The 23,556-nt window shown below is 45.1% G+C and overlaps 1 protein-coding gene across 1 annotated transcript in view; it reads right to left on the reverse strand.

Annotated features, from left to right (window-relative positions):
* The window catches only part of LOC140430960 (astacin-like metalloendopeptidase), a 665,106-nt gene that overhangs the window by 304,568 nt on the left and 336,982 nt on the right, over positions 1–23,556 (reverse strand). The window contains exon 9 of the mRNA XM_072518803.1: positions 5,434–5,558. Coding sequence (XP_072374904.1) covers positions 5,434–5,558 — 125 coding nt within the window. The remainder of the gene's footprint in view (positions 1–5,433; positions 5,559–23,556) is intronic.

Consider the following 23,556-nt stretch of genomic DNA (forward strand, 5'->3'; position numbering starts at 1 on the left):
GGTGGAGACTGTAAATGGCTTGTAATCTGTGAATTCCATCCCATGTTGTCATACCACCCTTTTTAGGGTGTGGAAGACCTTTGGACCATTCGTCAATTTTAGAAGGATCAATTTGTTCATGAACCCATTGGTGGTCAAATATGTTTCTAGTGATAGTTTCACCATCTTCTTCTATTTTTTTGCTTCCAACTCTAACCCGTTTGCATTTTAAAGGGGCTAGTCGAATTACTTTAGTATTTTGTATTGTAGGAACACTATCGTCGTCTGATTCATCCGACAGAGAAAATGATTTATTTTTAACAATTGATCTCGGCTGTGCAATTGCCGATTGTGCCACTAGGTGGGGTGCTTGGGCTGCTTTCTGAGTTTGTTCAATTTTTTCCACAGAAAGCCTGTTTGTCAAAGAATTGCAGTGTTCACTTATGTTGTTTATATCTCTTTATAAAACACATCTTTCTTTCATTAACTTGCAATTTTCAAGTTCAATTTGCTCAGTTTTTAATTGCAATTGTCAGTGTTTTGACTCCACTTCAAAGACTTGATTTTGGAATTCTGTTATTTGAAAAGATAACTGCTGGAGTTCAGAGGTTTTGTTTTGCAAATCTGTTTTAATTTCATCATAATGCTCAAGTTTGGATTTTGCAACTCGCAATTCTGTTTTAATTTCATCATAATGCTCAAGTTTGGATTTTGCAACTCGCAATTCTGTTTTAATTTCATCATAATACTCAAGTTTGGATTTTTCATCTTGCAATTCTTCAACAACTGCAATTAGTTGTTTTTTAGTGGACCTATACTGATCATCACTTTGCTCAGTATTGAATTGCAACTGTTGGTATTTTGACTCCACTTTAAAAACTTGATTTTGAAATTCTCCGATTTGAACAGATAACAGCTGGGTCAGAAAAGCTAATGTTGCACATTGAAGATGGACGGCTTGCCATCAAATCAAATGTGTTTGAGTCTAACCCAAACCAATTAGGATTATATTGGGGTGTGATTAGATGACTTAAGACAGATATGAAAGTGTATAACTGAAAAGTTTCCGCCCGCCATTTTAGTGTGTGTTGTGCTGTGTTGTCTTTTGGGGGTTCTGTCAGTCTACCAGTCTGTGTCAGTGATGTTAGTCCACTTTTGACTTTGAGTTTGAGTTTAGCTGAAGATTAGCTTTCTCTCTCTCTTCATGTTTCATTGCCAGACTTTGACCTTTTAAAAGTTACTTTTGAGCTGTCTGCCTAAGCAAAGAAAGATAATGTCTGTAATTCTCTGAAAGCTTTGAATTGACTACGAATTGCCTTTTAAATGACTTTCAAATTGTAATCAAGCGACTACAAATAAAACTATTCTTTTTGGCACCTGAGAAGTTTATACTGCGAATTTCTGCTGAGTTCCAGTATTCGCAAAGTGCTACTGATAACCGAATAGCAGAGATGATATAAATTCCTTCAACTTTAACAGTCGAATAATACAAGGAATCGAACAACTTGGCATAGTCCAGAAATAGTACAAATCTTACAACTTGTCGTATGGCGCCAGGACTTGATTCATCAACTAAGCTTCCCCCAAACTTGGCGTAGTTCGACAGGTTAAGATCCCATAAATTAAAGATTCCTTCATTTTGGCGTAGTCGGCAGCTGGGGGGGAGTACTGAACGACCTTCGGAGGCCCAGGTGATGACGGAAAACTTCAAAGATAATCGGAGGAGGTCCGGAACCTTCGGGAAGCTTCGGAGATAATCGGAGGAGGCCCAGAAGACAGCCGGAACCCACGGCTAGACTAGGGTAAGAAATATCTTTTTCACCCATTAAAAGTCTTAAAGCCGCATCAATCAGTATTTCGACCCTTGAAAAGAACATTTTTTATAGACTGTGTTAAATAAATCAAGTGCCAGTCGTTCAGACTATCATAGACGTGACTGGAAGATTAGTCACTGCAGTAACTAAAATAAAACGGCAGTCAGCGATCAAGAAAAGTTATGGCTGATCCAAATCAAAGTGTAGATTCAGAGCCTTTAGCAGACAGAAAATTACTCCCCACTTCATCCAAGGGGGGTACTGGAATACCAGATGTTTCTGTTGAAGATATGTTGGGGGATTGTAGATCTTTCACTCGTAGACATTTTAACCTATGTGAAACCTCAAAAAAAATTGAATCAAAGTATGATATCCCCAGAGGACAGTGGTCCTTCAATAATATCAAGAGAGCATGGGGAAAATGCACACGATTACACAGTGCAGAACGTATAAAATGGTCCCTGGTAATTACGGGACAGATACACAGTCAGCAAGAGATCATTGTTAAAAATAAAAGAGATCATCAGCTTCAGTCCACTAAAGACCAACTAAATGCAGTTCTTGAAGATTTGCGAGTTGCAAAATCCAAACTTGAGCATTATGATGAAATTAGAACAGATTTGCAAAATAAAACCTCTGAACTCCAGCAGTTATATGTTCAAATCGGAAAATTTCAAAATCAAGTTTTTAAAGTGGAGTCAAAATACCAACAGTTGCAATTCAATACTGAGCAAAGTGATGATCAGTATAGGTCCACTAAAAAACAACTAATTGCAGTTGTTGAAGAATTGCAAGATGCAAAATCCAAACTTGAGTATTATGATGAAATTAAAACAGAATTGCGAGTTGCAAAATCCAAACTTGAGCATTATGATGAAATTAAAACAGAATTGCGAGTTGCAAAATCAAAACTTGAGCGTTCAAATCGTGCCAACTACGCCAAAGTGAAGGAATCTTTAATTTATGGGATCTTAACCTGTCGAACTATGCCAAGTTTGGGGGAAGCTTAGTTGATGAATCAAGTCCTGGCGCAATACGACAAGTTGTAAGATTTGTACTATTTCTGGACTATGCCAAGTTGTTCGATTCCTTGTATTATGCGACTGTTAAAGTTGAAGGAATTTATATTATCTCTGCTATTCGGTTATCAGTAGCACTTTGCGAATACTGGAACGCAGCAGAAATTCGCAGTATAAACTTCTCAGGTGCCAAAAAGAATTGTTTTATTTGTAGTCGTTTGATTACAATTTGAAAGTCATTTAAAAGGCAATTCGTAGACAATTCAAAGCTTTCAGAGAATTACAGACATTATCTTTCTTTGCTTAGGCAGACAGCTCGAAAGTAACTTTTCAAAGGTCAAAGTCTGGCAATGAAACATGAAGAGAGAGAGAAAGCTAATCTTCAGCTAAACTCAAACTCAAAGTCAAAAGTGGACTAACATCACTGACACAGACTGGTAGACTGACAGAACCCCCAAAAGACATCTCTAAAATGGAGACTAGAATCAAAGACAGAAATTAAGGACAGAAAACACCAAAAGACATCTCCAAAAATGGCGGGCGGAAACTTTTCAGTTATACACTTTCATATCTGTCTTAAGTCATCTAATTACACCCCAATATAATCCGAATTTGTTTGGGTTAGACGCAAACACATTTGATTTGATGGCAAGCCGTCCATCTTCAATGTGCAACATCAGCTTTTTAATTGTTTCATGTCTACATGTTATGGAATGTGATATTTTGCTAATCCTTTAGCTGGCTTGGCTAATGTAACAATTGAGACTTCATATCGAGAATATATATATAATTCAATGCTCTTACAAACTGCATTGGACTCTTGCCACCTAGTTGCCATGGAACTCAGTCCTTGGCCTTGACAATCAGCACAAGCAGTGTCAAATTGTTTTGCAACTGTGCTGTTTTAATGTCACACTGTCTTTGAAAATATGCATTTGCCAGAACAACGGACTTCAGTAAAAGTGAATTATGCTGTATAAATGGGTATTTAAAACTGGGGCTCAACATTTATGCTTAAACAGCTATCTTTTACCTATACTAGTTGGATTCGAAATACCTGGCTTCTACAGAGCATCACAAAACTTCAGACGATTCAAGTGAACCTAAAATGACTCCAGACATGGAGCATCAGGAGACCTCAGAAGATGCAAGTGAACCTGAAATGATTCCGGACGGGGAGCATCAAGAAGCCAAAACTGACTCAGGTGAAACAGATCAGACTCCAGACGGGGAGCATCGACATGCCAAAACTGACTCAGGTGAAACAGCCCAGACTCCAGACGGTAGCATCGACAGGCCAAAGCTGATTCAAGTAAACCGGACATGACTCCAGACGGGGAGCGCCGCAAACTCAGTGACGGCATGCTCAAGGAGACAGCAGATGCCACAAAGCACGCTAACACGAGTAACTGTGTGAAGGACTCGTATTATCCACAGAGTGTGGTCCTTGAGTGTAGCAAACACGGCAACAAAACCAACCATCATAACAACAACATCAAAGACAATAGCAAGAAGCGTACCAAAGGCAACAACTTCGACAACAAGCATGACAAAAACAACACCAATGGAACTACGACTGGCACGCCATGGTACAACTCTGCAAATGAGGGACACTGTTACTGCTCAGCTCAGTACAATGACAAGCCATCGAAGGACGATGCATCTTACCAATTCACGTTTGCTGCACTACCATCAGGCAACCTGGCTTTCAGGACAGATGCCATCAAGAATTACCACCACAAGCATCAAAAGAAAAAAAAAAAAAGAGTCCAAATCCAACAACGAAGTGATTTGACCACTTCGTGGTTCCTTCAGCACAGGGTTACTGATGGCGCTTACAATGCAATGCCACCATCAACATCACAAACTCACCAACCAAACAAGAAAGCCACTCAACCATAATAATTAATGAACTTTGGACTCATGCATATGATTTGGACTTGTTGCTTAATGATCACTGTTATCATAACTTGTACAGAGTATCACTCATCTACCTAGTTTGTTCAATTTTCTTTAACACTGTACAGAAAATATGTAACACAAAAAAAGGGTGGATGTGGTGATATACATCACTGTAAGTACACAAAGGGTTAATGTACATACACTACACTTAGCTAGACACTAGAGGGAACACCAGAGACATGACACACAGGCAGTCAACCAATAGGTCAATAAGATAGGACACGACCAATGGGCAGTCACGATACACACAGAGGTGACACTACCACAGGGGGGCATTACACCAACCCAGATATAAGGACACTGCACATATGATCCTCCTCTTTCCAGTGGAGACTCTCAGTGAATACAGACACAGGGTTGATTGAGCATCACTCCCACCACATGGATTGTAGCAGACTGGTTAGTCAGTTTGAGTAGCTACAGCACGTTTAACAGTAACGTCGAATCCAAGTAGGAGAATTGTTAATAGTTTAATAAACATGTTAAAGCTATCTCCAAGTCTGAACCTTCCTTTGTCAGAGTGCACATCAAGGAAGCATCTTATGCTACGTCAAGAGCATAACAAAACAGGCTCGACTCCTGCTCCTAGTTTCTCTATAGGAAAGGTTCACCAGTCACCACAGAAAATCAACTGAAGTTAGAACGTATTTTACACATACCGCACTGATACAACGTGTTGATCTTTAAAACATCTTTGGTGGAAAGCCCTCGGATTTGTCCAAGTTCCTTGTGATTTTCTGGTTTTGGTGCCATCGTAGGCTTTGAGTTATTTGAAAAAGCTGTTCTGCAATAAAGAACGATAAAGTTAGTTACTTATCATGGCATTGTTTATAATTGAAACTTCAATTGCTAAACAGACTTTAATGTGTAAAGTTGGAGGCTTGTGGCGCAGTGATCACCTCTGGACCAGAAATTCCGGGTTTGAGTCCAACTCCAGGACTTGTTGGCTACGAAAGGAGCTTTCAGCATGGCTCAACGGGCTGATAATCAGCTTTCCCCACAATTCCCCAAAGGATAAAAAATAGTATGGGTGTGAAGACACGCTAAACAAACAACAATGTGCAAAATATGAAGTCATTAACTCTGGGGCCAAGAAACATAAACCAGGATGGTTTCTAAATGTTGAGAAACTGCAAGCTGTTGCGAAGCAAAGGGATTTGGGAGTTCCAAGTACATATACGCCAGATCAGGACAAATTAGCTATTATATTGAGGGCCCTCTTTGGCATTTCACTATGTTATATGGAGGTGGAGAATGACCAATAAGTTCTGTTCAGTTTATGTGAGATTGCGCAGCCATCCAATTAGACCCATTTCATTCTAAAACGTCCTTTTTAAATTAGGCAGCCATATTAATTTTAGAACTTACTGTTGCATCTGCTGGTCGACCTATCCAGCAATGCATTTTGCATCAGAAAGAAATCATTGATTAAAGCATTCTCCATCCCTGTTTTTAGACCATAAGAAATAGGAACAAGAATGCACCATTCAGCTCTTCAAGCCTGTTCTGCCATTTAATTAAATTATGGCTGATCTAACACTCACTAAACTCCACTTTCCTGCCTTATCTCTGGAACCCTTAAATCACCTTCTGGGTAAACAAATGTTCAAGGACTCAACCTCTACAGCTTGCTGGGTTAAAGAATTTCAAAGATTCAGTACCCTTTGAGAAGAGATTCTTCCTCAAATCCACCTTAAATGAGCACTTTCTTTTTCTGCGACTATGCCCTCTGGTCAGACACTCTCCCATGGGTGGGAATATCCCCCAACATTTTCCCTGTCTAACCCCCTAAGAATATGTTTCAATAGTACCACCCCTCATTCTTCTGAACTCCATGGAACCGGCCCAACCTCTTTAACCTTTCCATGTATGGTAGTCCCTCCATATCCAGGATCCATCCTAGTAAATCTCCTCGGCAATGCCTCCACTGATAATGAGAGGAATATTCCCACATTTTACCAGTGTCAGGCTCCAACTGAAAACTGGCATGTTACTTTCAAAGGAACATAGGATCAGGAGGGATATCACGATGGTGCAGTGGTTAGCACTGCTGCCTCACGGCACCGAGGACCCGAGTCACTGTCCATGTGGAGTTCGCACATTCTTCCCGCGTCTGCGTGGATCTCAACCCCACAAACCAAAAAAATGTGCAGGCTAGGTGAATTGGCATGCTAAATTGCCCCTTAATTAGAAAAAAAAGAATTGGGAACTCTAAATTTATTTTAAAAAATCATAGAAACAGGATTCGACCATTATGGACCTGACTTTGGCCCACAGCCCTTGATATCTTTGCTTAACAAAAATCTATCTCAGATTTAAAATTAATAACTGTTCTAGCTTCAACTGCTGTTTGTGGGAGCGTTTCAAACCTCTACCTTCCATTGAGTGATGAAGTGCTTCCTAAAATTTCTCCTGAGCTGTCTAGCTCTCCAGCTGACTCCACGAAGATTAGGGCTCCTTGTTAAATGACCCCTCGATCAGTGCTGAAGTAGAATTTCCCTCTCCCACTATGTAGGTATTGGGGGCTCTCTCTCCCCACCCACAGCCAAAATATCAGGGATCTCCTCCCCCCTGCCCGCCACCATGGAAGTATCATCGGCCTTTCTCCCCTCATTACCTTCCATGCCTGAAAGTTCCCTCCTCAATCCTTTAGGTGCTCTCCCCCCCAAGCAACACACATGACGGGACTGTGCCAACCTCGCAGTGCCATCCTAATAATAATAATCTTTATTGTCACAAGTAGGCTTACATTAACACTGCAATGAAGTTACTGTGAAAAGCCCCAAGTCACCACATTCCGGCACCTGTTCAGGTGCACAGAGGGAAAATTCAGAATATCCAAATTACCTAACAGCACGTCTTTCGGGACTAGTGGGTGGAAACCGGAACGCCCGGAAGAAACACACACAGACACAGAGAGAATGTGCAGACTCCGCACAGACAGTGACCCAGCCAGAAATCGAACCTGGGACCCTGGTGCTGTGACGCCACAGTGCTAACCACTGTGTTACCGTGTTGCCCTGTGCCAAAAGGCAGTGCCACGGGACAGTAAAATAATGTGAGTTAAGTTTAAACATTCAGTGAGGGATATCATTTGGAGGGGAAGTGGTTAATTAGATTGAAATTAATTCGAAAACATTATAATCCGGTTCTTGCCCTTTGTTGACATGAACCTTGTGATGTCACTGACAAATGGCGTGATAATCGGGAAATGTGACCATGTCGGCGAGAATTGCAGTGGGGCAGCACGGTGGCGCAGTGGTTCGCACAACTGCCTCACAGCACCGAGGATCCAGGTTCAATTCCAGCTGTCCATGTGGAGTTTGCAGGTTCTCCCCGTGTCTGTGTGGGTCTCACCCCCACTTCCAAAAGCTGTGCAGTGTAGGTGGATTGGCCGCCTAAATTGTCCCTTAATTGGAAAAAAAATAACTGTATACTCTAAATTTTTTTTTTTTAAATGACCACAGAGAGCAGCAAGGTGGCGCAGTGGTTAGCACTGCTGCCTCATGGTGCCGAGGTCTCAGGTTCAATCCCGGCTCTGGGTAACTGTCTGTGTGGAGTTTGCACATACTCCCCGTGTTTGCGTGAGTTTCACCCCAGAACCCAAAGATGTGCCGGGTAGGTGGATTGGTCAAGCTAAATTGTCCCTTAATTGGAAAAAATTAATTGGGCACTCTAAATTAAAAATAAAAGTGGCCACAGTATACCCTGTTCGTTCCTACAAATCATTAATATATATTCTGATGAGCTATAGTCCCAGCACTGATTCCTGTGACATTTCACTGCCCTCTAACCTGAGAAAGATCCCCTTGTCACTCTCACTGCCTCCTGTTGGTTGCTTTTTTTGTTGTGGAAGTGGTAAAATGTCTCAGTGAGATTTAAGTTGAAGGCAACAAGAAGTCATTAGGAGGGCAATGTTCATAGTTCAGCCGGTCTTCAGGTCTTCTGCAGTACGCAGCAGAGATTCATAGAATCTCTTTAAACCACATTCTTTTTTGTACAACTCTTTAGACTGATCCTCGTAAAATCTGCATTGCCTATCTATTGTATTGTGTGAAAGCATCCGAAAGTCTGTTTCCTTGTTAAAGGTACCTTGGATGCAATTTTCCCATTGTGTTTTGCCTGGTGCTAATCAGGGAGAGCCAAGTGCATCACGGGAGAGGCCCAAATTGAGATACCTTCCAGGCAAGAACGATTTTGCTATTTACCCGGGCCCACTCTTGATGGCGAGGTTCACGTCCAAAAATGGCGAAAAGTTAATTAAGCCGAAACTGTGCTCATTTCAATATCATTGGGTGTTGGGAAATTGAAGGTTTGCATGCGGGACTAATGCCAGCGGAGAGGTGGTAACCTTCCCTGCAGCTCGTCAGAGGTTGTTCAATTCTTCCTACATTTGATGGCGGTCATCCTGGTCATGCTGCCTGCACTCACAGCAGCTGCCATTGCCTCACAGGCAATATTGCTAACCCTGCTGCTAGTTCTCTGACCCCCCCTTAGCACAACAGGGTTCTCTGCTTCTCATTCACCGCGTCGAGAGGCCTGGCCATCGGCATCCCCAAAGCGAGGTGCAGGTCTCTGTGCTGCCATCCTTGAGTCTTCACTGGGAGCGAGTGCTGAGGGAGCTTTTAAACATCTCCCCGCTGTTACCGGTGAGTAGCTGAGGTTACATGCGAGTTGGGCAAATCAGACAGCGAGGGAGTCAGGCTTGGTGAGATTTAAGTGTGGGCTCGTTTTTAGCACTCAGTGCAGATGAATATAGGTCGCGAGCTCACCATTACAGCAAGCGCAAAACACCCCATCAAACCCATCCAAAATTACACTTAGGGGTGGATTCTTCAGTCCCGCTCGCCGCAAGAATGCCACGGGCAAGACGCGAACAATGGAGAAGTCCATTGACCTCGGGCGGGATTCTCCGGTTGCCGGGCTGACGCGGCTGGAGAATCCCGTTCTTGGTAACTTTTTGGGTGATCGCATCCCTTGACTACAATTTGCTGCATTTTGTGCAGTTCTGCCTCCTTGTCAATGGAATTCAATGATATGGTCAAAGGGAAAGTTCAACTAGCTCATGAGAGGTCCTGACTCAGGTGTGAGATAGATGTCACTCATCATACAGTGGGCTCAAGTTGTGGGGCTCGATTTTCTGATTTGGAGACTGTGTCCCCACGCCGGCATGGGAACGGTGGCACGGAAAACTGGTGCAAACGGCCACTGATTCCCCGTTTTGCTGTGGGCTAGCAGGAAGGCAGCGTAGAGCACCCAGCTCTAGCTGCCAATATGGCCTGGATAATTTCCGGCTCCGTGCTGCACATGTACAAGGCGGCGGCCTGCAGCGGCACGCTGTGCTTCATGGCGAAGGCTGCTTGCAGACCCGGCCCACGAAACAGTCCCCCCCTTCAGCCGGCTCGCGCATCCCGGACCACTCCCCCAGTGTCCCCAGCCCCGAATTATGTCCCTCCTACCTGCAGATTGGCCCTCCCCTGACTGTGGCGGCGCTGGACTGAGTCTGCAGCCGCCACGCTGAGTTCCCGACGGGTGAGACCACGCCGTCAGCAACTTGGCCGGTCGGGGGTGGAGCATCGGGGGGTAAGCCTCAGGCAATTCCATTCTTTATGATTTCAAGGTCTCCTCAATGCCTTATGGCACAAGGACACCATCAGTTACGGCTCCCAAAAGGCAACACGATGGCTCGGTGCTTAGTACTGCTGCCTACGGCGCTGAGGACCTGGGTTTTACCCTGGCCACGGTTCACTGTCTGTGTGGAGTTTGCAAATTCTCCCCGTGTCTGCATAGGTTTCACCCCACAACCCAAATATGTGCAGGTTATGTGGATTGATCACGCTAAATTGCCCCTTAATTGGAAAAAAAAGAATTGGAAACTCAATTTTTGTTTTTTAAGATATGGCTCCCACAGCATATAAGAGTGTACTTACCTTATGTTTCCTATGTTTTCCATGCAATGCCAAAGCCATTTCGTACTTTTCGGACAATCTCCCTCAGAGCTCCCATTTTTTGTCCTTGCTGTGGACCTTCGATATATTGGAAAGGCTTGCAAGGGGCATTCTCAGTGGTTAGTGACATGTGTCTTTCACTGTCCCCTCACCATGGTATTTATCGGATATGATTTTCAGCGTGGAAAAATGAATTTTCTGCTTCCACCAGTTATCACTCGTGGGCCACTGATCTGTGGCTACAGGTTTTTAAAATTCATTTATGGTATGTGGGCATCATTGATTAGGCCAGCATTTTTTTCCTATCCCTAATTGCCCTTCAGAAGGTGGTGGTAAAATGCCTTCTTGAATCGCTGCAGTCCTTGAGGTGTAGGTACACCCACTGTGCTGTTACGGAGGGAGTTCCAGGATGTTGCCCCAGTGACAGTGAAGGAACAGTGACATATTTCCAAGTCAGGGTGGTGAGTGACTTGGAGGGGAACCTCCAGCTGGTGGGGTTCCTAGGTATCTGCTTCTCTTGTCCTTCTAGATGGTAGTGGTTGTGGATTTGGAAGGTGCTGTCTAAGGAACCTTGAGGAATTCCTGCAGTGCATCTTGTAAATGGTGCACATGGTTGCTATTGTTCGCTAGTGTTGGAGGGTTTGAATGTTTGTGGAAGGGAGAGCAGACTCTGCTTTGTCCTGGATGGTGCCGGATCTCTTGAGCGTTGCGCAGGAAGAAGGCTTACAACACCAGGTTAAAGTCGAACAGGTTTGCTTCGAATGATTCATCTGAGGAAGGAGCTGTGCTCCGAAAGCTAGTGATTCGAAACAAACCTGTTTGACTTTAACCTGGTGTTGTAAAACTTCTTACTGTGCCCATCCGAGTCCAATGCTGGCATCTCCACCTCTTGAGTGTTATTGGAGCTGCACTCATCCAGTCAAGTGGAGAGTATTCCATTACACTCCTGACTTGTGCCTTGTAGATGGTGGAGAGACTTTGGGGGGTTCAGGAGGTGAATTACTCACCATAGGATCCCTAGCCTTTGACCTACTCTGGTAGCCACAGTATTTCTATGGCTAGTCCAATTCAGTTTCTGGTCAATGGTGATTTCCAGGATGTTGCTTGTGGGAGATTCAGCAATGGTAATGCCATTGAATATCAATTGATGATGGTTAAATCCTCTCTTGCTGGGGATGGTCATTGCTTGCCACTTGTGTGGCATGAATGTTATTTGCCACTTGTCAGCTCAAGCCTGGATATTGTCCAGGGCTTGCTGCATTTGGACATGGACTGCTTCATTATCTGAGGAATCACGAATCACGAATGGTGCTGAACATTGTCTAGTCATTTGTGAACATGCCCACTTCTGACCTTATGATGGAATCAAGGTCATTGATGAAGCAGCTGGAAATCTTTGTTCCAAGGACACTACCCTGAGGAACTCCTGCAGTGATGTCATGGAGGTGAAATGATTGACCTCCAACCAACCGAACCATCTTCCTTTGTGCTAGGTATGACTCCAACCAGCGATTTTCCCCTGATCCCCATTGGCTTCAGTATCCCTAGGGCTCCTTGCTACTGTGCTCAGTCAAATGCCATCTTGCTGTCAAGGACATTAACTCTCACCTCACCTCTGGCATTTAGCCCTTTTGTCCATGGTTGAACAAAGGTTTTAATGACGTCAGGAGCTGAATAACATTGGTGGAATCCAAAGAATTGAATTGGCCAGGGAAGTCCAAGATGGATCATCCACTCTGCAATTCTGGCTGAAGATTGTTGCGAATGGTTCAGCCTTATATTTTGCACTGAGGTTCTGTGCTATTCCATCACTGAAGATGGGGGTATTTATGGAACCTCCTCCCCGGTGAGTTATTTGTCCACCACCATTCATAGCTGGATACGGCAGGACTGCAGACCTTAGATCTAATCCAGTGATTCTGGGGTTGCTTAGCCTTGTCTATTATTTGCTGCTTACATTGGTTAGCATGCAAGTAGTCCTGTGTTGTAGCTTTACCAGGTTGGTACATTATTTTTAGGTATGCCTGGTGTTGTTTCTGGCATGCCCTCCTGCACTCTCCATTTAACCAGGGTTGATCACCTGGCTTGGTGGTAATGATAGAGTGGGAGGTATGCCAAGCCATGAGGTTACAGATTCTGGTTGAATACAATTTTATTGCTGCTGATGACCCACAGCACCTCATGGATGCCCAGTCATGGGCTGCTGGATCTGTTCGAAGTCTATTGCAGTTCGCATGGTGGTAGTGAAACACAACATAATGGAGGGTATCCTCAATGTGAAGATGGAACTTTGTCTCCACAAGGACTGTATGGTGGTCAATCCTACCGATACTGTCATGGACAGATGTATCTGCAGCAGGAAGGTTGGTGAGGATGATGTCAAGTATGTTCTTCCCTTCTGTTGGTTCCCTCACCACCTGCCGCAGTACCAGTTGTAAGGGTCCTACCTATTTTTCCCAGATTTCCCCTTTCTTTTGTTTTGCCATTTAATTTTGCCATTTAATGGATATATATGTCTTTTGAGTCAAGCAGCAGAGAGAATGAGGAATTCAGAAGTTACAGGAGGGAACACTCCTCTTGTCTCTGCTAGTTTGAACAGGAGCTTCAGACTTTTCGGCAAGAGAGAGAGATGGGGTGGAACTCGGTTTGATGGATTCACTGGGGACCAATGCATGGTCCCAAAAGGCCATACTCTGCTCGGTAACAGGTGGTGATTGGATTACCCCAGTGGGATGATTGTCAGAGTCCCAAGGAGATCCGTTTAACTCTTGGAAGCACAGGGACAAGTACTCTCGCTGTCAACTCCTCTGTGTTTTTACCTGAAAGGCTGTGAGTGCTGTATTTCTGGAACTGCAGAGAACCTGATTGAATCTGCAGGAAAACCATTACAGGGGAAACAAACACCAGGACCGTCTGTCTCTCTCCAGAAAGACTGTGAGTGTTGTAGTTCTGAAACTACAGAGGCCTGAATGAATCTACAGTAAAGTCTTGGACTGAAAGTAGAGTTTGAAGAGGAGTAGGGTGCTGGAAACAACCATCTGAAACAAAGACTCGTTTTCCCTCTTCCTTCTGATTTTCTACTCCTTTCTCCCCATCTATGTTCGCCTGTCTTGTGTGTGTGTGTGTTTGTGTCTATGTAGAGGTTGGGGAGGGGGGGCAAGTTAAAGCAGAGAATTAGGAATTAGATAATTGCTAACCAGTTGTATTTTCTGCATATTTCATTACAGTTGTTAATAAGAAGTAATTGTGTTTATATTTACAACTCTGGTGACTGCAATTATTGGGTTGCCAAGGACTAAAGACTTTGGGTATTTTTCTGATAATTATTAATTAATTCACTTGTGCTGTGACCCTGGGGCAAGTAGAACTGGAATTGAACGCGCACTAGCTCAGGATGTTTTAATACGGTTAGCAGCCAAATCAGACTCTGATTTGAAGACCCAGCCATCGGAAGTTTCAGACAGTGAGCAAGCCAGAGAGTAGCCACCATTAGTGGTTCCCCCCACGGTGATCAGCAATTAAATGGCCTTCGTTATTGAGATATACGCGTCTTGATCCGGCTCTACAGGTGCAAGAAGCATACCTGTGGACGAAAAAGAGCAGACGCCTTCCTGCTCCATCTTCCTCGGAATGGTCTTCCGACTTTGAGAGGGAGGGATGTTATAACCTGCACAAGACCTACAGGAACAGACCAATTAGCCTCTCCATGAGCCTCGTAGATATATGAGCTCCCCACTGAGGGGTGGAGTAATGGACTCTATCATAAAACCGGCCCAAATGGGAGCCAAGTTGGGTAGCCCAGCTGGAAACTGGAATGTTCATATGGTTTGATTTGCAATAAAATACGTTTCTTCAAGCCTCTAGATTTGCACAGCACTGTGGCCATTACACTAGAATTGCCAGCTTCTAAGACCATAAGAAATAGGAACAGGAGTTGGACATTCAGCACTTTGAGCCAATCTGCTATTTAATAAGACCATTGCTGATCGAACACTCATTAGGTCAGAGTTGTATCTCTGTAACTCTTTGTTCCTCTACTGATTAAAAACCTACAGATCCCAGCCTTGAAAATGTTCAAGGACTTGGCCATCACAGGTTCCTAAGGTAAAGAAACCCAAATGTTTCACTCTTTGATGGAAGAAATTTTTCATCACATCTGTCTGAAATGAGCACCCCCTTATTCTGTGACTATGCCCTACGGTCCTACACTCTCCATGAGTGGAAACATCCTCCCAACATTTAACCTGTCTAACCCCCTAATACATCTCAATCAGATCATCTCTCAGTCTTATGAACTCCAAAGAATACAGACCCAGCCAGTTTAATCTTTCCTCATATGGTGGTCCTTCCATACCCATAATCATCCGAGTAAACCTCCTCTATACTGCTCCAATGATGATATATCTTTCCTTAAATAAGGGAACCAAAACTGTGCACGGTATTCTAAATGTGGCCTCACCCTTAACCTTGCACTAGTTTCAGCAGCACCTCTTTACTTTTATACTCCAGCTTCCTTGAAATAAAAGCCAACATTCCATCTGTTTTCCCTATTACCTTCTGAACCTGTATGCTAGCATTCTTGGTTTCATCAATAAGGACCGCCAAGTCCCTTTGTGCCATAGATTTCTGCCGCCTCTTTCCATTTAAATAATAATCCGCCTCCTAATTCTTTCTTCCAAAATTAACAATCTCACATTTTCCTACATTGAATTCCATTTGCCAATTTTCTGTCCACGGACTTAACCTGTCAATATCTCCCTGAAACTAGTTAGAGACTTTTACCATCCTGCCTTCTCCCCAAATTCATATCACCTGCAAATATGGTGACAGCACACTCTCTTCCTTCCTATTAATTTATATTGTGAAAAACTGCTGTTCCAGCATTGATCCGTGGAACTCCATTGATTATTGCCCTTCAATCTGAGAGAGACCCCTTCTTGTTACTCACCATTTACTGTTCGTTAGCCAATCTTCTAACCTATTTTGCGTAGTGTACGGAACCTCTTTTAAATCCTTGTCTGATCCTGGTTTCCCTTGTTAATTCCTGTCTTACTGGCTGCCTTAATATTACACATTTTGGTTTTCAACTGCATACTTTAGATTTAACCTGAAAAACCCTGGTCTAAGCTGTCATTTGAACTGGCACAGGACTCCCTCTTAGTGCCATGTGCTGTGTGGCAGGATCCTGTGATGTCACCTTGATTGACTTGGCCGGAAGCCAATTAGCTCTTCTGGAATTCTGGGTCTTTTTCTATTCCTTTTTGTTTTTCTTTTTTTATATAAATTTAGACTACCCGATTCATTTTTTTCAATTAAGGGGCAATTTAGCGTGGCCAATCCACGTACCCTGCACATTTTTTGGGTTGTGGGGTGAAACCCACACAAACACGGAGATAATGTGCAAACTCCACATGGACAGTGACCCAGAGCTGGGATCGAACCTGGGACCTCGGTGCCGTGAGGCAGCAGGGCTAACCCACTGCGCCACCGTACTGCTCTGTCTTCTTCTATTCTTGATTGTGATTGGTGGATCCCTTCAGAAGCTTCTGGAAGGTTTCTGGAAAAGAGGGCAGGTTCCATTTTAGCTTTCTGATTAGACCGAGAATGCAGCACACAGCAAGTCTGGACTCTCTTCATTATCTCTCTGCAGGACAATTTAAATTGTTTCCAGCCAGCATGTCAAAGGTCCACTGGAAACTAAAGCAGATCTCTCACCTGAGTACTTGTGACCAAATACCTTCCTCTTTCTGCACAACCTGGGAGGTGTTGGCATGTAGTCATTTCTGTTCTGATTAGGCAACTCTCTCACCTGCTGGACTCTTGCTGAGGGTTCAGGATAAAGAGAAGAGCTGTTTGAAAACCCTATTCAAAACCTCATGTTGAGAACTTAGATTTAACTCAGTGAGGCTGATAGTCAATCTGGTGGATTCTAGCTGGAATTGCACAGGCCTGAAGGGAATTGTCAGTGTGAAAGCCCAGGTCAGTGGAAGTGAAGGTGACTCCGGATGAAGTTTTACAGCCTGAGAGTTCTAACCGAAGGTAGATCCTAACCAATGTTGCTCGTTTTAGCCTTAGTTTAATTGCTCTTGTTCTGTCACCTTTGCTCTTGAGTCACCAGGTATCTTTCTGATACCGCAATGTGGTTCAAGTCCGAGTAATGATCAATAATCCAACACACCGCTTAGTAAGAGTTAAATCAACGCACATTTATTATGTACAGCAATCAATACTTATACATTAATTCTACTTCTAAGCTACTTCCTACAACTAACAGGCCAATACTTAACTTTGGAAATGGCCCACCAGGTCAGGGAAACAAATGGCCTTTCGTAAGGCTTCTGAGCCTGTAGGATTCAAAGCTGGTACAGGTTGATAGTCAGGAGTGCCTATCTCGTAGCGAGTGTTGGAGTAAGACTTACTATTTCTCGCGGCTGTTGCAGAGGGTCAGCAGAAGGGTCTCGAAGGGTGCGGAGAGGAAAAGAAGGGAAGAAGGGTCGATTTGAACTTGGTCCCTATTCTTATAGTCCCCAGGGGCTTCCCGCCTCTCGGGGCGGACCTTGTCCCTGGTTCCAAGTGATTGGACTTGGCCCCAATCACTTGGTTCAATATTCTCCAATGCTGGAGCGATTCCTTGATTGAGGGGTGGTCATTCACCTCTCTTTGTGTAAGCACCTGCTGGCGCCGAAAATTCTGGGTTGGCTTTGTGTTACTAATTTGTAGCATATTGTTCCCGGGATTGCTACTTACTATGCAGATGGCTGGTGTGTTGTTGTGTTGATGGCTGCAGGTATCGATTCTTTCTGGTTTCCCCAGAGGCAAATACACTGTTTTACCTGCAGCTGTCTGTTTGAGTCCTGTTGGCTGATTTTCCCATCAGCCTCTTCCGTTCGCCATTTTAAATCGGGGTTTGGCCATTCTAATCGGGAGTTAGCCATTTTACATGGCTACAACCCTCCTTGTGATCCTAACGCGAAGCGTGAAGGATCACATCATGATTGTTACTTTCCATTCCCTGACCGGGAGGGACACCTCCTACATGGCCTCTGAACTGACCATAGCTATGCACAAAAATTTTTAACTAACAATTCTAAGGACGCTGTGTCAGACAGGGGCATGCATTACAAAACAACAAACTTGGAACCTCTAACTTATTCTTAATATACTACACTCGCTTAAACATTCCATTATCCTACCTTCCTCAATCATACAACAAAAATAACAGCATTTCATACAGTCTTTCCTGGCTTGGCAGTCAAGCTCAGGATCATACAATTTTTTTTTTTAAATGAAAAGTTTTTGTACATCTCTTTATTTACAACAACAATAAACGCAAGTGAATGCACTTTATTATTTTATTATAGATCGCGGGGTCGGGGGTCTGGTCGTAACTGAACATAGGGGATCTGATCCTATCTACCGGGGCTCGAGTGCGGTAGGCTCTCCTTCTCCATTTACGTAGGCGCATAGTCTGCACTACACAACAGAGTATCGCTAACGCTAATAGTGTTTCGATTACATAGGACAGGGAGTACCAGGTTATGAACCTGTCACACCAAGAAGATGTAGTGTCGCTGGTGACTGGGCTCTGGGTACTGCGGGGCAGTGAAACATTAACGGCTGGGGGGTTTGAATTCATGGGGTTCGCGGTCACGCGCAACCAAATGTCCATAAACAGTATGTTGATCTCGATGAAGGAAGTCCTCATGACTGTTCTCTTTCCTTCTCTTTCTTCTCTTCTCTTTATTTTCTACGGTCCTGGAGCTACTGGAGTTCTGTAGAAACAAGCATAGTGTCTGTAACTATCTTTGTTTAATATCTGGTATGCTAGTGTGTCTGTCCTTTGGTGCCAATTATTCCCTTTATAATTGGTCACTATGTGTGACTCCCTCATTTTTTTTCAAAAAACAAATTTTAGGACACGGCACACTTCCCAATCATGAACCAGTGCTGATTTACCATCCAAATGTTCCAGGATGTAAATAGCAGATGGCCGGCAACCTAAGGGTTACCTAAACAAACAAAACTTCTTGAAATGAAAATGCCGAAATGAGGTGCATATGGGCCGCGACGGGTAAGATTTGGAAGGAGTCCCCGGGTAGGACGGCTACCAATGCCGTATCTCCCCTACCCGAGCATCATTGACCGGGGGGGGGGGGGTTCCCAGGCAGGGCAGGTCTCAAGCCTTTTCTCCACTGCCTGAGCAACCGACAAGAACGGGCAAAAATGTAGTCATCGTGGTGGGGCTGCCGTAGTGTTTCTATCCTTCGAACCAGAAGAGCAGTTATGATCGGGCATCTGATACCCGAACAAGTATCAGCTGAAAAGCTAGTTCCTCTGAACAAGCGTGTGGCAACGGTGGGTCTCTGAGGGCAAGTCCTCAGAGGTTTCTGCTGAATGGGCGCGTGGCAGCGAGAAAAATTCTCCTGTCGGACATACAACATAAAACAAACGTACAAACAACATAAAACATTCTGCAGGTTCCATCAGAAAGCACAACACTTCTCCCAAGCGGTTCCTTTTAAAACATCATCTGGACACCTCAGTTCTCGGTAGCGAACAGGGTCGCCAAGGGGTTTGCGGTTTGGGAGTCAGACCTAAGGTCGTCCTCTTGTCCTGGGTGCCAAACTCTGGAGTGGATTAGGGCTGAAAGGGCTGCATGGTGTGAGTTGGGGTTGCTCTCGCCGTTGCGGACGAGTTGGTATGAGTTGTCACGGTGCCAATAATTGGTGTATAGTTGTGTGGGGACAAAATCGGGGTCATCAGTGTGGTTCGGTGGTCGGTGGTGGGGTTTGTTCAGAAAAGTGATCAGGAAGGGATCACTTGGATCGTAGTCGGAGTCGCTGGGTGTGGGTCCGGTTGCATGGGGATAGTAGGGAGGCGTGCTGTGGCTATCGTCCGACTCACAGTCGCTGTCTCTGCTGCAGTCTGTGGGCGTTCCGGGGCGGAGTGTATATTTCGGGGGTGGAGTCGAGGTTGAGGCCGTGGCTGGGCTGGACGTGGTGGGGGTTGGCAGGGTGACGTTGGCTGTGGGCGGGGTGTGGTGTGCTGCGTCGAGTATGACGTGGTGTGCGTGGTTAGACTGTGTTCCATATGCCTTCAGCTGGTTTATATGGAACCACACAGTCTTACCGTTGGGGTACTTTATTTTATATGCAGAAGGGCTTACTTTATCCGCAATGGAGTACGGACCCGAGTATTTTGGTGACAGGAATGAGCTGGGGTTATACACGGAGAGCATAACTTGCTGTCCTATACTGTACTCAGTCGCATGCACTGGCTTGTCAAAACAAGCCTTGCTCTGTTTCTTTCTGGTGCCCAATTTTACTGCGGCTGCTAACTGAGCCGTTTTAACATTCACAACTAATTGCTCCACAGCTTTCTCGTGTGTGAGGGCCGTTACTTCGGGGCTGGTCAGGTCTAAACCTAACAAGTATTCTGTGCCTTTCATGGGGCGTCCGGTCATGAGAGTGTGTGGGGTGTAACCTGTGGATGTAGAAATAGTGTTACGCAAAAACATCAGCGCAAAAGGGAGGACTGAGTCCCAAGTGGTGTTGTTCTGCTGGACCATTTTTCTGAGGGTGGTTTTTAGGGTCCGATTCATGTGCTCCACGATACCACTCGACTGTGGGTGGTATGCAATGTGGAATTTTTGGGTGATGCCAAATATCGTGAGGACATTCTGCGTGACACGTCCCGTAAAATGGGAACCTTGGTCCGATTCAATGCTGCGGGGGAGTCCCCATCTTGTAAAGATGTGGTGGGTTAGAATCTTGGCTGTGGTTTTTGCAGTGTTTGTGCGGGCTGGAAATGCTTCCACCCATTTTGTAAATGTGTCTATGACCACAAGTACATATTTACAGCCATTCCTGCAAGGGGGCAATGGACCTATAAAATCAATCTGGAGGTTAGTACAGGGGCCATTAACTGGTCGGGTGTGGCTGAGTTGGGCCTTTTTGGCATATCTGTCGGGGTTATTCTGCGCACAGATAAGACAATTTTCTGTGTAATGGCTTACATCTTCCTTTAAATTTGGCCACCAACAAAGCTGTTTAAGATGGGCTGTAGTGGGAATCGATTCCCTGATGTCTATGACCGTCATGGAACAAACAAATCAATTGGTTCCTGTCATGTTCAGGAACCACATAAAGGGTGTCCTTTAACACCACACCGTCATGTGTGGTCAGTGTATTTCTGAACCTCTCGTAGGAGGCGGGATACTTTCCCTTTACAATCTCCGTGAGATTGCTGTCCTGCTTCTGGGCCTCTACTAGATCCTCGATTCTAGTCTGTGTGACCTGAACTGCACTCACTGGCGCACTTTTGGGGGGTTTCCAAAAATACCCATGTCTGGAACCTGCCTTAGCCAGTGCGTCGGCTTTTACATTTCCAGGGGGGGAGGAACGATGGTGGCTGCGGAATTTGATGATCCCAAAAGTCCTGTTCTGGGCTTTTTCTAAAATATGACGGAGCAATGGGGCTGAGGGGAGGGGTTTTCCATCTGCGGAAACAAATCCTCTTGCTTCCCACAGGGGCAGAAATTCCGTAAGGCTGTTACAGACATAGAGGCTGTCCGAGTATATGCCTGCTGGGCTGGGGAAGGAATCTGGGTGCTCAACTATATATGCAAGCTCTGCTGCCTGCGCGCCTAAGTGTCTGGGTAGTTTCAACGCTATTTCCTCAAGGGCGCGTCCCTGCACGTCCTCGACATAGATCCCGCAACCTGTTATGCGCTTCCCATCCAAGACTGTGGAAGATCCATCCACATAAATCTTTATGGGCTCGCACGTGTCCGTGTGCGGGGGGCTCTGAGTTGAAGTATCTATCTTTCTCGGGGGTGTTTTAGCGATAAAGGGGCCTGTGTTGTGGAGAGATAATCTCACATTCATGGGGGTTCCGGGGTACTGTAAATTGTCGGCTAAGTAGGTGTGTGTCTTTGTCCTTTTTACTGTGATGTCCCATCCCTGCATGAGAAGGGCCCATCTGGCTGCTCTTATTTGGCTTACTGTACCGTCCTTGAGTCGTCCATCCAGTAAAAGTTGGGTGGGGGTGTGTTCAGTCAGAATTGTGATGGGGTTCAGTCCGGTAATATATGAAAAGTACTGGACTGCCCAGAAAACTGCGAGCAGTTGCCTCTCACAGGCTGAAAATCCCTGCTCCACAGCATCTAAAAGCCGGGAGGCATAAGCTACGGGTCTTAACTGGTCGTGCCGTTCCTGGAGGAGCACGGCTGAAAGGATGTGGTCTGTGGTCGCTACATCTGTGGCGTAAGGGGAAAGCGGGTCTGGAACTTGTAGTGCGGGGGCTGCTATGAGTGCCTGTTTTAAAGAGTCCACAGCATCCGTATGCTGCGGAAGCCATTCCCAGGGGGCTCCCTTCTTTAGGAGGTCTGAGAGGGGCGCTGCCTTGCTGGCGAAACTGTCAATGTGGTTTCGGCAGTAGCCAACCAGTCCTAAAAACGACCAGAGGGCTGAAACGTTCTGGGGAAGGGGCAATTTAGCGATCGAGTCAATTCTTTTATGCTCGATCTCGCGTTTACCGTGCGTGATAATTGTTCCCAAATATACCACTTTTTCTTCCAAAATCTGGGCCTTTTTGGGGTTAACTTTACAACCAATTGAATGTAATAGTTCCAGGAGTTCGTACAGCTCAATGTGCTCTTCCTTGGTGTCTGTCTGCAGTAGTAGGTCGTCTACATACTGTACCAGACATTCGGGGCGAGAGAATTTTGCTAATCCATTTGCCAGCTGTCGGTGGAAAATGGAGGGGGAGTTGTGGAATCCTTGTGGCAGGCATGTCCACGTGTACTGCTGTGCTTTAAAGGTGAAGGCAAATTTGTACTGGCATGCCTTTGCCAATGGAATGGACCAGAATTCATTACTGATGTCCAAAACCGTGAAGTAGCGGGAATTGAGTCCCTGCTTGAGCATGGTCTCGGGACTTGTTGCTACGGTGGGGGCTGCTGCGGGGGTGACTGTTGAGTTCCCGATAATCAATGGTCAGTCGCCATGGTCCATCGGGCTTTCTCACTGGCCAAATCGGGGCATTATTAGTGGAGGCTACTGATCTAAGTACGCCCTGCTCTACTAAGCTCTCTAATACTTTTAAGATTTCTCCCTCTGCCTCTTGGGGAAATCCATACTGTTTTTGGGGTCTAGGGTCAGGTCCTGTTATTTGTACGGAGCCAGTCATCCATCCACAGTCGTGCTTGTGGGTCGCGAATGCTGCCCAATTCTTTTGCAGAACTGCCCTAACCTGCTTGTCCGTATTAAGCGTGGTCGGGTTGAACCAAAATTCGCCTACGGTGCTAATTTTGTTCATATATTCGCCTATGTTGAGCATTGCGGGGGCCTTTGCGGATTTCACCATCTTCCAGACACACTGGTTGACTGGATCGAATGAAAGGTGGTGGGAATTCATGAAGTCAATTCCCAGAATGTGTTCTGCTGTGTGGGGCAAGTCTACTAAAACCACGGGGTGCTTTGTGGTGATGGTTTCAATTTGAATGGGTACAGGGGCTGTGATGTGTCCCTGCTGTGAGTGGCCTGTAAAGCCGCTGAGGGTGATAGTGGCTGTAGTGGGCCACGTGTCCTTTTGAAAAAGAGTGGAGGAATTTATGGTGGTGCGGGACCCTCTTGTGTCCCAGAGAAATTCGATAGGCTGTCCCCGAATTTTCGCTGCAACTACGGGTCGTCCTGACCTATCCCAAAGGGTGTCGCAGACCCAACTGGGGGAGCCCGTACACCGTCAGTCCATTCCGGTCAAGTCCGCCTGATCCGAATGGGCGCTAACGCTATGGATGGGCTCAGTCTTTTTCTTACTCAGAGTGCCCGTCTG

Source organism: Scyliorhinus torazame, chromosome 10 (genome assembly GCF_047496885.1).
Source record: "Scyliorhinus torazame isolate Kashiwa2021f chromosome 10, sScyTor2.1, whole genome shotgun sequence".
In the NCBI taxonomy this organism is placed as follows: domain Eukaryota; kingdom Metazoa; phylum Chordata; class Chondrichthyes; order Carcharhiniformes; family Scyliorhinidae; genus Scyliorhinus; species Scyliorhinus torazame.